General features: G+C 39.4%; 1 protein-coding gene across 1 annotated transcript; it reads left to right on the top strand.

The window, feature by feature from the left end:
• Positions 1-8,745: 8,745 nt before the first annotated feature.
• LOC118525769 (olfactory receptor 1P1-like) lies at positions 8,746-9,705 on the top strand. Its single transcript, XM_036076645.2, has one exon. It carries the CDS (start codon positions 8,752-8,754, stop codon positions 9,703-9,705), a length of 954 nt encoding a protein of 317 aa, XP_035932538.2. The 5' UTR covers positions 8,746-8,751.
• The last annotated feature ends 6,974 nt before the right edge of the window (positions 9,706-16,679 follow it).

The following is a 16,679-nucleotide window of genomic DNA, read 5'->3' as shown; positions in this document are numbered from 1 at the left end:
GAGATTCAACAGTCTTGCACAATTCACAGCACTTACCAGAGCACATACCTTCCCTAGTGTCTATCACCCAGTCACTGCATCCCTCCCACCCCACCCCCCACTCCAGCAACCCACAGTTTGTTTCCTGAGATTAAGAATTCCTTATATCAGTGAGGTCATATGACACATGTGTTTCTTTGTTTGACTTATTTCACTCAGCATAATACCCTCCAGTTCCATCCACATCATTGCAAATGGCAAGATCTCGTTCCTTTTGATGGCTGCATAATATTCCATTGTATATATATACCACATCTTCTGTATCCATTCATCTGTCGATGGACATCTTGGCTCTTTCCACACTTTGGCTATTGTGGACATTGCTGCTATAAACATCGGGGTGCACATACCCTTTCGGATCCCTACTTTTGTATCCTTGGGGTAAATAACCAGTAGTGCAATTGCTGGATCGTATGGTAGCTCTATTTTCAACTTCTTGAGGAACCTCCTGGGATGGAATATTCTGAATATGTCTGTGAAGTCCATTTGGTCCAGTGTGTCATTTAAAGTCTTTATTTCCTTGTTGATCTTTTACTTAGATGATCTGTCCATTTTAGTGAGGGGGGTGTTAAAGTCCCCCACTATTATTGTATTGTTGTCAATGTGTTTCTTTGCTCTTGTTATTAAGTGCCTTATATAATTGGCTGCTCCCATGTTAGGGGCATAGATATTTACAATTGTTAGATCTTCTTGTTGGATAGACCCTTTAAGAAAGATATAGTGTCCTTCCTCATCTCTTATTACAGTCTTTGGTTTAAAATCTAATTTGTCTGATATAAGAATTGCCACCCCAGCTTTCTTTTGGTGTCCATTAGCATGGTAAATGGTTTTCCACCCCCTCCCTTTCCATCTGGGGGTGTCTTTGGGTCTAAAATGAGTCTCTTGCGGAGAGCATATCGATGGCTCTTGTTTTTTAATCCAATCTGATAGGCTGTGTCTTTTGATTGGGGCATTTAGCCCATTTACATTCAGGGTAACTATTGAAAGATATGAATTTAGTGCCATTGTATTGCCTGTAAGGTGACTGTTACTGTATATTGTCTGTGTTCCTTTCAGGTCTATGTTGCTTTTAGGCTCTCTCTTTGCTTAGAGGACTCCTTTCAAGATTTCTTGTAGGGCTGGTTTCGTGTTTGCAAATTCCTTTAGTTTTTGTTTGTCCTGGAAGCTTTTTATCTCTCCTTCTATTTTCAGTGACAGCCTAGCTGGATACAGTATTCTTGGCTGCATATTTTTCTCATTTAGTGCTGTGAAGATATCCTGCCAGTCCTTTCTGGCCTGCCAGGTCTCTGTGGATAGGTCTGTTGCCAATCTAATGTTTCTACCATTGTAGGTTACAGATCTCTTCTCCCGAGCTGCTTTCAGGATTTTCTCTTTGTGTCTGAGACTCATAAGTTTTACTATTAGATGTCGGGGGAGTTGACCTATTTTTATTGATTTTGATGGGGGTTCTCTGTGCTTCCTGGATTTTGATGCCTGTTTGCTTTCCCAAATTAGGGAAGTTCTCTGCTATAATTTGCTCCATTATACCTTCTGCCCCTCTCTCTCTTTCTTCTTCTTCTGGGATCCCAATTATTCTAATGTTGTTTCATCTTATGTTGTTGCTTATCTCTCGAATTCTGCCTTCATGATCCAGTAGTTGTTTATCTCTCTTTATCTCAGCTTCTTTATTTTCCATCATTTGGTCTTCTATCTCACTGATTCTCTCTTCTGCCTCATTTATCCTAGCAGTTAGCGCCCCCATATTTGATTGCACCTCATTAATAGCCTTTTTGATTCCGACTTGGTTAGATTTTAGTTCTTTTACTTCTCCAGAAAGGTTTCTCTAATAACTTCCATGCTTTTTTCAAGCCCAGCTAGTATCTTTAAAGTGATGATTCTGAACTCTAGATCTGACATCGTACTAATGCCCGTATTGAGTAGGTCTCTGGCAGTCTGTACTACCTCTTGTTCTTTTTTTTGAGGTGATGTTTTCCTTCTTGTCATTGTGTCCAGAGGAGAATAGATTAATGAGAGAACAAAATGCTAACAGGGTTACAATGTCCCCAGAAAATATACTCTAAACAAATCAGAAAAGACCTGAAGCAGTGGGAAAAGAACGGGAAAGAGAGAAAAAAGAAAAAGAAAAAAAAAAAAGAAAAAGATAAAGTTAAAAACAAAAACAGAACAAAACAAAACAAAACCAGAATATGATCAAATATGATCAGGATGGTACATAGATCAGTGCCACACACTGGAATTTGGGTGTATTTTGGTCTGTTAGAAGAAAGTGCCTCCCAAAATTTTAAAGAAAGAAAAACTTATATATGTACAAAAATAAGGGTTGATATGATGAAGGGATGGAATATGACTGTAAAGATGGAAATTATAAAAAATTTTATAAAAGGAATTGATAAGAAGTTGTTTGAAAAAAGAAAGAAGAGGATTTGAAAAAAAAAAGAAAAAAAAAGGGAGGGAATGTGATCAGGCAGGGGAGTAGAAAAAAAACATACACTAGAGATTTAGGGTATATTTTGATCTGTTAGAAGAAACTATCTCAAAATTTTAAAGAGAGAACAACTTATATTTATATGCCAAAAATACGGGCAACTACTATGAAGGGATAGAATATGACTCTAAAAATGAAAAATAAAAATGTTTTTTTAAAAAAGGGATTGATAAGATGTTGGTTGAAAAAGGGAAAAAGAAAAAAAAAAGACAGTTAAAAAAAAATTAACTTTGAAGGACTACGGAATCATGGTAAAAAAGCCATGGATTCTATGTGCTGTATTCCCCTAGCGCTGGAGTTCTGCTGTCTCATAGATCGGTAAACTTGGTCTTGGCTGGCTGTTCTCGCTGATCTTCTGGGGGAGGGGCCTGTTGCCCTGGTTCCCAAATGTCTTTCCTGGAGGTGGAATTGCCCCACCCTTGCCTGGTCCAGGCTAAGTAATCTGCTCGGGTTTGCTCTCCCGAGCTTTTGTTCCTTTCAAGCTTTCCGTACAGCTTTGGAGGCCGAGAGTGAAAATGGCGGCCTCCCAATCTCCGCCCCGGAGGAGCCGAGAACTCGGGGCCCCGCTCCTCAGTGAGCCCCCAGAGAAAAGCAGTCAGTCACTCCCATCTCCCCGGTCTCCGGCCGCACTCCGTGCTCACCCGGCCTGTGACTGCGTGTTTCTATCTCTGGCACCCGACCCCGTGTGGAGTCTCCAAACCCAGCAGATCCCTGCGGTGCACTCCCGCGCCGCTCCTCCCAGGGGAGGAAGGGGAGTCTCCCCAGATCTGCCGCTTGTTGGGTCCCTGCTGGAGGAGCAGTGGCCCGACTGTGCCGCGGATCACGGTTTATGGCAACCCCGAGCTGAGAGCCCGCTTCCCGGCTCCGTCTCTGCAGCCAGCTTCCCCGCTCTGATACCTGGGAGTTTTGCCACACTCAGGCACCCCCGGTCTTTCTGTGACCCCGAGGGTCCTGAGACCACACTGTCCCATGAGGGTTCCATCCTCCGCTTAGCCACCGGAGCGACGTCCCTAAGCAGAGCAGACTTCTAAAAGTTCCAATTTTGTCCTCCGCGGCTCTGTCACTTGCCAGAAGGGGTGGATGGAGGCCCCCTCCCCCGCCGTCTATCCTCCCGAATATCACCTCGGATTCACTTCTCCGCACGTCCTACCTTCCAGGAAGTGGTCGCTTTTCTGTTCAGAGAGTTGTTGCTATTCTTTTCTTCCAACTCCTGTTGAGTTTGTAGGTGTTCAGAATGGTTTGATCCCTATCCAGCTGAATTCCTGAGACCAGATGAAATCCCGGTCTCCTACTCCTCTGCCATCTTGCTCTGCCCCTCTCGGCCATGATACTTGTTTTAACAGTGAAGTTGAGTGGACATGATGTGTACCAGTTCCAAGCAAAAGGTGTAAGTTTACTATTGTGCATTTTTATAAGCTCTTGCTCTTTTCTCTTTTCTCTTAAGAATGGCTTGTTACAAATAAGATCTGTTTCTTCAGCTGGATCCCAGAGTGAAGAAGATGCATGAGGCAGTGCTACACAGAGCTACATACAACTTCAGTTGACATGTAATGTAAATGAGGAAATAAGCCTTTGTTTTTTATAAGCCATTGTTATTTTAGGATAGTTTCTACCACGGTATTATCAAGAGAAAAATGATTAACACAACATTTATTTTTCTTTGTGGAATGTTGTTGGCTTATACTTTTCATCTCTACCAGTGTTATTTTTGGTACCTTGTTATTGTCCAAAGATTATTCATTTCACCTAGAATTACACATTTATTTGCATGGATTCTAGCTCAGCACTCTTGTGATTTAAATAATTTCTTTTTTCAGTTTAAGTCCCCCTCTGTCATTTCTTATTTTGTTTGTTTCCCTCCCTGATCCCCCCCTTTATTTATTATTTATTAATTAATTTATTTATTTGTGTTATGTTAATCACCATACATTACATCATTAGTTTTTCCATTCAGTACGTGCCCTCTTTAATACCCATCACCAGGCTAACCCATTCCCCCACCACCCTCCCCTCTAGAACCCTCAGTTTGTTTCTCAGAGTCCATAGTCTCTCATGGTTCGTCTCCCCCTCTGATTCCCCCCCCTTCAAAGCCCTACACTAGAGATTTAGGGTATATTTTGGTCTGTTAGAAGAAAATGTATCCCAAAATTTTAAAGAGAGAACAACTTATGTATATATATATATATATATATATATATATATATATATATACCCAAAATAAGGTTAACTACTATGAAGGGATAGAATATGACTCTAAAAATGAAAAATAAAAAAGATTTTTAAAAAAGGATTGATAAGATGTTGCTTGAAAAAGGGAAAAAGAAAAATTCAAAAAAAAGAAAAAGAAAAAAAAATTTAAAAAATTAACTTTGAAAGACTGAAGAATCATGGCTAAAAAAGCCATGGATTCTATGTGCTGTATTCCCCTAGTGCTAGAGTTCTGCCGTTCTCATTGATCGGTAAACTTGGTCTTGGCTGGCTGTTCTCGCTGATCTTCTGGGAGAGGGGCCTGTTGCCCTGGTTCCCAAATGTCTTTGCTGGAGGCGGAATTGCCCTGCCCTTGCCTGGTCCGGGCTAAGTAATCTGCTCGGGTTTGCTCTCCCGAGCTTTTGTTCCCTTCAAGCTTTCTGTACAGCTTTGGAGGCCGAGAGTGAAAATGGCGGCCTCCCAGTCTCTGCCCTGGAGGAGCCGAGAACTCGGGGCCCCGCTCCTCAGTGAGCCCCCGGTCTCCGGCTGCACTCTGTGCTCACCTGACCTGTGACCGCGCGTTTCTATCTCTGGCACCCGACCCCGTGTGGAGTCTCCAAACCCAGCAGATCCCTGCGGTGCGCTCCCGCGCCGCTCCTCCCAGGGGAGGAAGGGGAGTCTCCCCAGATCTGCCGCTTGTTGGGTCCCTGCTGGAGGAGCAGTGGCCCGACTGTGCCGCGGATCACGGTTTATGGCAACCCCGAGCTGAGAGCCCGCTTCCCAGCTCCGTCTCTGCAGCCAGCTTCCCCGCTCTGATACCTGGGAGTTTTGCCACACTCAGGCACCCCCGGTCTTTCTGTGACCCCGAGGGTCCTGAGACCACACTGTCCCATGAGGGTTCCATCCCCCGCTTAGCCACCGGAGCGACGTCCCTAAGCAGAGCAGACTTCTAAAAGTTCCAATTTTGTCCTCCGCGGCTCTGTCACTTGCCAGAAGGGGTGGATGGAGGCCCCCTCCCCCGCCGTCTATCCTCCCGAATATCACCTCGGATTCACTTCTCCGCACGTCCTACCTTCCAGAAAGTGGTCGCTTTTCTGTTCAGAGAGTTGTTGCTATTCTTTTCTTCAATCTCCTCTTGAGTTTGTAGGTGTTCAGAATGGTTTGATCCCTATCCAGCTGAATTCCTGAGACCAGACAAAATCCAGGTCTCCTACTCCTCCGCCATCTTGCTCCTCCTCCCTCCCCCTTTATTTTGGCTTGATTAGATTAGCAAGTGATTTATCTCTTACATTGATTTTTTTTTTCAGTATATACTATTCACATACCATATAATACATCCAAAGTGTACAGTTCAATGGCTTTTATTATATTCTATATTCACTGAATTGTGCTACAATCACCACAATAAGTTTACAACATTTTCAGCGCCCCAAACGAAACCTTACACTCATTAGCTATCACCCTCATTTGTGCATCCCTCCACACCTTAGGCAGCCACTAATCTACTTTCTCTCTCTATAGATTTGTCTATTTGGGAAATTTCATATAAATATGTTGTCCTCTATGTCTGGCTTCTTTCACTTAACATAATGTTTTCAAGGTCCACCCATATTGTAGCATGTATAAGTACTTCATTTCTTTTTATTGCCAAATACGATTTCATTTTATGGATATGCTCTATTTTATTTATCCATTCACCAGTTGATGGACATCTGGGTTATTTTCAGTTTTTGCCTGTATGAATAATGCTGCTATGAACATTTGTGTACAAGTTTTTGTGTGGATATATGTTTTCATTTCTGTTAGGTATACCTAGGAGTGGAATTGCTGGGTAATTCATATGGGTAATTCTATGTTTAGTTTTTTGAGAAACTGTCAGACTGTTTTCCAAAGACACAGAAACATTTTACATTTATAATCTAAAGTCATGAAGATTTATGCCTATATTTTCTTCTAAGATTGCTATAGTTTTAACTCTTACAGTTAGGTCCTTGATCCATTTTGAGTTAATTTTGTATGATCTAAAGTAGGGATCCCATTCATTCTTTTGCAGATGGATACCCCATTTTCCCATTTGTTGAAAAAGACCAAAGCTGTTTTGTTTTTTCTTTATTTGTTCTCTGATTTTGAACTCTACTTTTGCTTTATTTTTTTTCCAGTTCAGTTTATTTTTGTTGCTCATTTTGTGTCAGATGCTTAATTCGTGTATTATTTACTATTATTCATATAAGTATTTAAGGCAATGAATTTTCTTTATTACTATGTTAGCAATATTCCATAGACTCTGGTACATAGCATTACTATTATTATTTTCTAAATATTCTGTAACTTAGATTTTTACTTCTCCTTTGGACCTGAAAGTTATTTAATAGAGATATCTGAAACATTTTTTTCCAGATTGAAAGGCTATTTTTGTTTCTTGGTTTTGTTATTAATGTCTACTTTTATTGCAATTTTGTCAGAGATCATTAGTTGAATTATTATTGTTTTTTGGGATTTTTTGAAATTTTTTTCTGTGGCCTTATGTATTTTTTTTATATGCTCTATAGGAACTTGAAAGTAAGTATTTATTACTATTACTAGAACATAGCAATATATATTATATATACACATTTATGTATACATACATATGTATATATTCATACACATATTCACATGCATATATTCACAAACATATCTTATTATTTTTGTTTCATATTATCTATTCTTACTTTTTTAAAAGTGTTTTTACGGATAAATTCTTTTTTTTTTTTTTTTTAAAGTAAACTCTACCTCTCACATGTGGCTTGAACTCATGACCCTGAGATAAAGAGTCACATGTTCTACTGACTGAGCCAGCTGGACACCCCTATTCTTGTTTACTTTTAATCACTTGATCTGCCTTGGATGACAGAAGTTTATTTAAGTCTGATGTGTCTTTCTTTCCAGACTAATAGCCCTGACCCTCTGTTCTTATACCTGGAGTGACTTCTCTGATTGCTGAATTTTGGGCCTCAGCTTCTCTGTTCTCATCAGGAATCTGATCATTTTCAGGAAAAACTTTGTTCTGTTCTTCCATGCTTTATGTTTTATGAGGGCAGGCTGTTCCCCTCTGGAGAGGCCCATGATTGTCCAGCTGAGCCTGTGAAAGGGAAAATAGATTAATTTTGGAGGAGTATTACAAAGCTCATTTAGTGAACACAGCTAATATAAATTCTCCAACCTAGTCTTTTTCAGTAACAAAGATGATTCTTTTTTCTCCATCTGACTGACTGACTCTGTGACTAACCCTTAGTTGGTTCCACACATGGGAAAGGGGCAGGATTTTCGTGTATTGAGGTTAGAGATTATGATTCCTTCTTTGTCATTACAGATAACTGAAGAAGAGTTATCTGTACACATCTTTATTAAATAGCTGATTGCTAAATTGATTTCTGGAGGAATGGATAACCTGAAACTATCTTCATAATACTGACGTTTGGGCATGATAGGTCAGAACAGGTAGTCTGGGGTCTAAGAAAGATTTGTTGTCAGTTGAATGGGTAGAGAACCTTGAATCAAAATATCATAGGATTTTAACATAGGCAATTATGTCTATCCTGTTAGATTGAAAATTCTCAGGAGGTAAGGATTATCAGTGTCCTATTTACCTGGCACTCTACCAGGTCCAGAGCTGGTACTTAGTCTCTTTTGAATGAATGAATCAATGAATGAATGAATGAGTGAATGAATGACTGAAAGCTTCTTGACACCCCTGAGAATACAGCTGAAGAAATAGCAATTACAACTAAAGAAATCTGGGACAGAAAGGAGTGTAGAGAGATAAACCAGGAAAGAAATCTACTTTAATTCTCTTAAATTGTATCTCTCCCACTTCCTAGCACATTAGTAAGTTTTAATAAAAATATACAGTGCACATAGTACGTGATCAATACAAATACATTAAGGTCATTCTTTCTTCTCTAGAGTTCAGAGAATGGCACATTCATCAACGATCTAAAGTACGTTTAGAGAGTTTTAATGGGTCTCACTGGAGGTCTCTTTCTCAGACTTCCGGGATCATGGCAGGAGGGAACCAGACCAGCATCTTTGAGTTCCTCCTCTGGGGATTCTCAGAGCGACCAGAGAAGCAGCAAATCCTCTTCCTGGTGTTCCTGTGGATGTACGTGGTCACTGTGGCTGGGAACCTGCTCATTGTCCTGGCCATTGGTACTGATGCACGTCTCCACATGCCCATGTACTTCTTCCTTGCCAGTTTGTCCTGTGCAGACATCCTTTTCACCTCCACCACCGTGCCCAAGGCCTTGGTGAACATCCAGACTCAGAGCAGGTCCATTTCCTACACAGGATGCCTGGTTCAGCTCTACTTCTTCTTGACTTTTGGGGACATGGACATCTTTCTCCTGGCCACAATGGCCTATGACCGCTATGTGGCCATCTGCTACCCGCTCCACTACAAGATGGTCATGAGCCGCCGGCGCTGCACCCTCCTGGTTACTGCCTGCTGGGTCCTTACGAGTCTTGTTGCCATGACCCACACTTTCCTCATCTTTCGACTTTCTTTTTGCTCTAAGAAGATCATTCCTGACTTCTTCTGTGATCTGGGACCCTTGATGAAGGTGTCTTGCTCTGACACTCAGGTCAATGAGCTTGTGCTCCTCTTCTTGGGGGGAGCAGTCATTTTAATCCCCTTTATGCTCATCCTGGTCTCTTATATCCACATTGTTTCAGCCATCCTCAGAGTCCCCTCTGCCCAGGGACGGTGCAAGGCCTTCTCTACCTGTGGGTCACACCTTGCTGTTGTTGCCCTGTTCTTTGGGACAGTGATCAGGGCTTATCTGTGCCCCTCATCCTCTTCCTCCAATTCCATAGAAGAGGATACAGCAGCTGCTATCATGTACACAGTGGTAACTCCCCTGCTGAACCCCTTCATTTACAGCCTGCGGAACAAGGACATGAAGTGTGCCCTGCTGAGATTTCTCAGGGGCAAAGTCTTCTTTTCATGGGGCCAGTGACTTCTGTAGTGATAATGCAGGTGTCCTCCATCCCCTCCAGTGAGGAACTTCACAGAAATGTCTACCTCAGGTTTTTCACTTCTGACTCCCACATATGCCTTATCACCACTCCTCTCCCCGAATCCTTTCATGAGTTTGATATTGTTGAGGAAAATCAAGGTTTTACATCACGCTTTAAAGTTAATATGTTAGGAGTTGCTTATTTACTCATTTATTTTACTTATAACTTTCCACAAGGAAAAATGCCTTTTGCGATGTTTTTAATTCTAAAAGTCTGTGCAGGCTTTTTGCTAGTTCACCAAAATTCAATTAGTGAGGTCATGGAAAGTGGATTAGTGATCAAAATATTAGCAAGTGAGGACAATATTGGATGGCAAAGAGTTTACAACTTTGAGTATACATGTATATATTTGCTTTATTTTTTCTTACAAAAATAAGAAATTATATAAACACTTATTGCTTCAAGGTTGTGAGTCAAAAATCTTTGCTATTAAAGCTCTTAATAATATGGAATGATCTATGTCATTGTCAGTGAGCAGATTTTTTCTTTTTTAAGATTGTATTTATTTATTTGACAGAGAGAGACACAGCGAGAGAGGGAACATAAGCAGGGGGAGTGGGAGAGGGAGAAGCAGGCTTCCCGCTGAGCAGGGAGCCTGATGCGGGGCTCGATCCCAGGACCCTGGGATCATGACCTGAGCTGAAGGCAGACGCTTAACGGCTGAGCCACCCAGATGCCCCAGTGAGCAGATTTTTGAACAATTTATAGTGAGAAGATAAAATAAATAAATTTAAATTAAATATTATGGCAACTAGTGTGTAGCTGTTCTCTGAACTTCTTCCTTATCTGCTTAAATCATAGCTGATTGTGAAAGCTGATTTTCACATCTGCAGTAAAGGAATCTTGTGTGTTCTCAAGGTTCTTTCTGTTGAAACTTGTGGCCCCTAGACTCAACCAAGACCAAATCAAAGATAACCAAGACTTATGATTTTTATTTCTGCAGTGGAAAAGTTACAATTCCATACCAAGACAGAGTGAATACAAAATCATTGCCTAAAGTTGAGGTCATGGAACAAATTCATTGCAGAGCTTTGTAAGGAAAGAGTTCTAGATTGGTGCCCAGGAGTCCCAGATCTTAACCTCAGTGCTTCCACTTATTTTGTTTAAGTCTAGTCTTCTCTTTTGTGAGATAAAATTATTGATACTTTTTCCTGCCTACCTAACAGGAACTTTGTGGGGAAAATGCCTATGGTTTGGCTATTATAATAGAGAAACTCCAAATGATTATAGATTTAAAAAGCTGGACATTTATTTCTTTCTCATATACATGTAAGTAGTCCAGGTGTGAGATGTTGGCTACAAAATCAGCAAGCACACCAGGCTACTTCTCTTTTGTTTTTCTGAGACCCTCAGAGAATGGTTCCATAGCCATTAAACTCTGCCTTGGTCTTCATTTCAACCAATAGGAAGGGAGAAAGGGTCAACTGGAGGATCCAAATTTTCCCACAAAGGACAAAATCTGGAGAAGTGGCACATACCTCTTCCATTTATATCCTATTGGCCAGAACTTGGTCACTTGGCCTCACCTGGCTGCAACTGGGCCTCGGAAATATATTCTTTATACTTGGTGGCCATATTCCCAGCTAATATTATATTAGCATTGAAGAAGCACAAACCTTGCATTAGGGCAAAACCAGCCATCTCTGCTATAGTCAGGTGCCATGATGGCAATTAAAAGCCCTGCTAGCATGAAGAGCTCATGAAAACAGGAGAGCTTGTGGGCACTCAGTCACTCTCTAAATCTTCAAGGCTATTGGGATACAAGCTAAGGAGTTGTCTTCTTCCTAGTGACCACAGAAATTGTCAGTGGAGTGGCAACAATGGGAGTGGCTGATAGAAATTACGTGAAATCTGATACATTCTTCTTTAGGATCACCCTGTCCCGCTCGCCTCCTCTAGGTGAGTACCTAGAGGGACAGAATCTAGGGCCTGACCTTTGGCTCCTCTGAATACCTATCACCAAACAGGGTAATGATATTCCTGGTGAACATGAGTTCACATGTGAAATTAACCTGACATCTGCAAGCACAAATGGAATAAATATAAATGAACAACATACACCACATGAATCTAAATTATTGGAAAAGAGTTAGAATTTAAAATAAACCTGATGAATATACTCAAGGTTATTAGGGAGGATGTTAAGAATATGAAACATAAAAAGAACAAAGTGGAAGTATTAGTTATGAAACATAATAGCTGAAGTAAATAATTCAACAGATGAGATAAATAGTAGAATGGATATGTGTAAATTAGTGAACCAGAATCAGAATATCAGATAGTGTAACTCTCTTAAAGGCAGCAAGCAGTGAAGAATAGAAATATAGAAAATAAGGGAGTGGGGAGTTAGAGAGAGAGAGGATATAAATAAAAGTGCCAACATCTAGAAAATAAGTCTGATAAAAAGCAGAGGGAAGAAAATATTTCAAGGAGTAATGGTCATAGATTTTCCAAAAATATAGTATATGAACAACTTCAGAATGAAAGAGCTCATGAGTTTCCAAGCAAGAGTAACTAAAAGATTTAAGAACATCAAAAGGTAACACTTTAAGTTTCCAAAGAGACAGAGAGGATTACATACAAAGGAACAATAATAAGATTAAATTCAGATGTATCAATGACATACTGGATATAGGAAGACAATTGAATAAAATTTGAAAAGTATTAAAGAAAATAACTTTAAATATACAAATTAATATCCATCTAAATATCCTCTTAAATTTGAGGGCATAATGAAATTATTCTCAATTTATAAGGCCTAAAAGTTCTCTAGACAAAGATCTACCTTGAAAACACCCTTGAACAAAGTACTCAAATAAGAAATAAACACATCCAGGAAGATGATGCAAGAATTATGGGAAATAGGGTGGGGAAATAACACAGCAAAGTTCATTTCTGACTAAAAGAGCAAAGGCAAAATATTAAAAAAACTTCTGAAATAAAATTCTAAAATGCTAGGCAGTATCAACTCTCTATAGTAGATGCGAGTAGGGAAATATAAGGACAGGAGAGCATAATAAATATCTTGTCTTTCTGGAGGCAAATAGAGATGTATTTAAGAAATCCATGGGGATCAATTAAAACCATGTGTTTTAAGTTAAGGGAAAGCATCTTAGCTTTCAAAATAGGATGTGTAACTTTCAAACCAATCTCAGAAAAAAAAAAGACTTCTTAAATGGGAAGCAGTGAGAAAGAAAAAATCAGAAGAAAATACAGCAAATGGAAATGATAGTTTTTTATTATACATAATATATCAGCACCTAACAGGGAATTCCTATTCTTTTAATCAAAAATAAAATATCAGTATATATTCCTTCCACAAAGCAAGTCTCAGTAAGTTCTAAAGAATAAATATGTGTGTGTTTCCACTGATATGAACCATAATGCATGCAAATATGTTCTCTAACCATAATGCTCTAAAGTTAGAAATTAATAATAAAAGGAGAGCTTTAAAATTACCAAATATCTAGAAATTTAAGAAGGTATTACTAAATATGAAGTGAAGTATACTAAATATGAAGTGAAGTATACTAAATAAACTTTGGGTTCAAAAGGAAATCATGAGAGAAATTATGGAATACTTGGAAAGAATAAAGAAACAATAAAGAGAAGCAAACTATAAATCAAAAGCAGTAATAAGAAAGATAGCTTTAGTTTCAAATAAACTTACCAGGAAAGAACTACAGTTGAAACAAATGATCTGAGTATTCAAATTAATAAATTGGAGACAGAGTAACAAGAGTAATCTTAAAGGAATAAAGAAAGGGGAGAAAGATAATGGCAGAAAGCAGTAAAATAAAGAATTGCAAAACAGTAAAAATCCTCAGCAAAGTATTATCAAATAGAACTTAGCAAATTTAGAGTTTGTATAAAAAGGATAATGCATCATGACCAAGTAGAGTTTATTCTGAGAATGTAAGGCACATTTGACATTTAAAATTCAGGAATTTCAGGGACACCTGGGTGGCTCAGTCGATTAAGCGTCTGCCTTTGGCTCAGGTTATGATCCCAGGATCCTGGGATCCAGTCTCGCATCGGGCTCCCTGCTGAGAGCAGGGAGCCTGCTTCTCCCTCTGCCTGCCACTCCCCCTGCTTGTGTTCTCTCTCTCGCTGTCTCTCTCTCAATCTCTCTGACAAATAATTAAAAAATAAAATCTTTAAAAAAATAAAATTCAAGAATTTAGTTCACCGGATTATTACTGAAGAGGTGCACCAGCTAAGACAATCCATGCGTTTTCACGCAGATCTGTTTGTAGCTTCCCATTTCATTCACCTCCCATTCCATAATCTGGGGACTCCATTTGTTGTTGTTAAAATGCATTGAGCCACGCTTATTCCCAAGTAGGGTAGGTATACAACTCAGAATATCCTTCAAGGTGGTGGCCAGTTATGAGCTGGAAAGTTTTAAGCAAAAGGGTAGTGAAACAAGATACAATCCCCATTACTGTAGATTGTCTTAAGGTTATAAATAAAGTTTGTTATCTCTACTCTCCACTACTCATTCTAGATTCCTCTCACCTTTGCTATCACTTTGGCAGGTCTGTGTTGATGTCTGGTAGAAGATATGAGGCCTTCATGCCTGAAGGATTTGAGCTTTTAGTTACTCTCCTCTTTTGGTGGTGGATGACTGAAATTGCTCATTAACATTTATTACTGTTCATGGAAGCACTAAGAGATACCCAAGTGAATACTCTAGGTTTAAGACATATTATCTCCTGCCCCCATGTGTAGTAGCAGCCATAAGTCTTCATGCTAATCATTGTCAATCATCCTAGTTAGAAACGTGACACCCATCTGTCCCTGTGGGGCTACTGCCCAAAATGTCAGAAGGCAATCACAGCTTTTACTTGGTGGATTCCTTCAAGGGAGTAAGGTTTTTATACTTCGTTTAAACTGGTAAAAAAGACAAAGGACTAGTATCTAGAATGTATAAAGATCTTTCAAAAACTCAACAGTAAAAAAAATACAATTAGGAGGGGCGCCTGGGTGGCTCAGTCAGTTAAGCGGCTGCCTTCAGCTCAGGTCATGATCCTGGAGTCCTAGGATTGAGTCCCACATCGGGCTCCCTGTTCAGCAGGGAGTCTGATTCTCTCTCTGACTCTCCTGTGCGCTCTCTCTCTCTCAAATAAATAAATAAAATCTTTAAAAAATAAATAAATAAAATTAACTATATATAGCAAAAAAAAATTTTTTTTAAAGATTTTATTTATTTATTTGACAGAGAGAGACAGAGAGAGAGGGAACACAAGCAGGGGGAATGGGAGAGGGAGAAGCAGGCTTCCCGCAGAGCAGGGAGCCCAATGCGGGGCTCGATCCCAGGACCTGAGATCATGACCTGAGCTGAAGGTAGACGCTTAACGACTGATCCACCCAGGTGCCCCTATATATAGCAAAATTAAAATTAAATATATACATAGATATATTTTTATATATTTGGATATAGATACACCTTTTAAAAATTAAAATTAACTATATACAGCAAAATTAAAATTAAATATATTTATATATTTGGATATATATATGTATATATGAAATTCTGCTAAGTACAAATTGATTGCTTTCTTGATCACCTGGCTGTGTGTGTGTGTGTGTGTGTATATATACACACACACACACACACACACACACACACACACATATCCATCTGTCCATCTGCCCATCCATCCATCCATCCATGCATCTGTCTATCTATCATCTATCTACCTATCTACCTAGCTATCTATCTACCTATCTGTGTAAATGATCATCTCTCCTATTACCTAGCAATCTCATTCCTGGGCATATACTTTAGAGAATGTCTTTTTTTTTTTTTTAAGATTTTATTTATTTATTTGAGATGGGGTGGGAGAGCATGAGTGGGGGGGAAGGGCAGAGGGAGAAGCAGACTCCTTGTTGAATAGGGAGCCTGACCCAGGGCTCGATCGCAGGACCCTGGGATCATGACCTGAGCAGAAGGCAGACACTTAACCAAATGAGCCACCCAGGCACCCCTAGAGAATATGTCTTAAGGTCTATAGAGAGACATACACAAGGCTATTCATTACAGTGTTGTTTATAGCAGTACAGAGTTAAGTGTTCATCACTTGGGCAAATGGATAAATAAAATCTGGTAGATACATAGAATGGACTACTAGGTAAAAGAAGCATCACTCTAGGTATACATAGAGCCACATGAATAGATGTTCTCTGTAATTTTTAAAAATGTGATTAACAATATAAGGACTGGTATATAGAATAAAAATAATTGTGTATCTACTACTCAGTTTCATTAAATCTTAAAATGTCATTGTACATGTGTGTGTATTTAAATAAAACATTAGAGTTACAGTTGAGAGACCTTTTGAACTCCTAATTCCATTCCAGTTTCTCCTTCCCCAGAGGTAACCACTATCATCAACTTTGTGTTTGTCATTCTTATGCACGTTTTTATAATTTTACTTGAAAGTTGTGCACCCACAAAAGGATTTAGCATTGTTTTTCTTACTTCAGAATTTTATTTCAATGGTATCATCCAGTATGTATTCTGAAACTTGCTTTTTTCACTCAGATTATGTTCTTGAGATTCATCCATGTTGATACACATACTCAAGTTCTTTATTTTTACCACTGTAATAGGTATATGCTATTATTTGTCTATCTGTTCCCCTGTTGAAGAACATTTAGGTTATTTCTAGTTTTTCACCATTGTAAACAAAGCTGAAATGAACTTTCTTGTACATTTCTCTTTGGGTACATGAACGAAAGTTCTCTAGAATATACTGATAAGAAGGAATTGCTGGAAGGAAGGCCAGGTGCACCTTAAATCTTACTACTGTATGCTGTTGGTGCTTTTCACTGGTTCGTTCATTACCACCCACCCCGCTGCGTGAATGTTGGCTGCTAATGGCTTATGCCCTTTCTCTGGCCAGAGACG

The sequence above is a fragment of the Halichoerus grypus genome, chromosome 2, assembly GCF_964656455.1.
Source record: "Halichoerus grypus chromosome 2, mHalGry1.hap1.1, whole genome shotgun sequence".
In the NCBI taxonomy this organism is placed as follows: Eukaryota; Metazoa; Chordata; class Mammalia; order Carnivora; family Phocidae; genus Halichoerus; species Halichoerus grypus.
The sequence above is the reverse complement of the archived record's forward strand: the minus strand, read 5'-3'. Positions and strand labels throughout refer to the sequence as shown.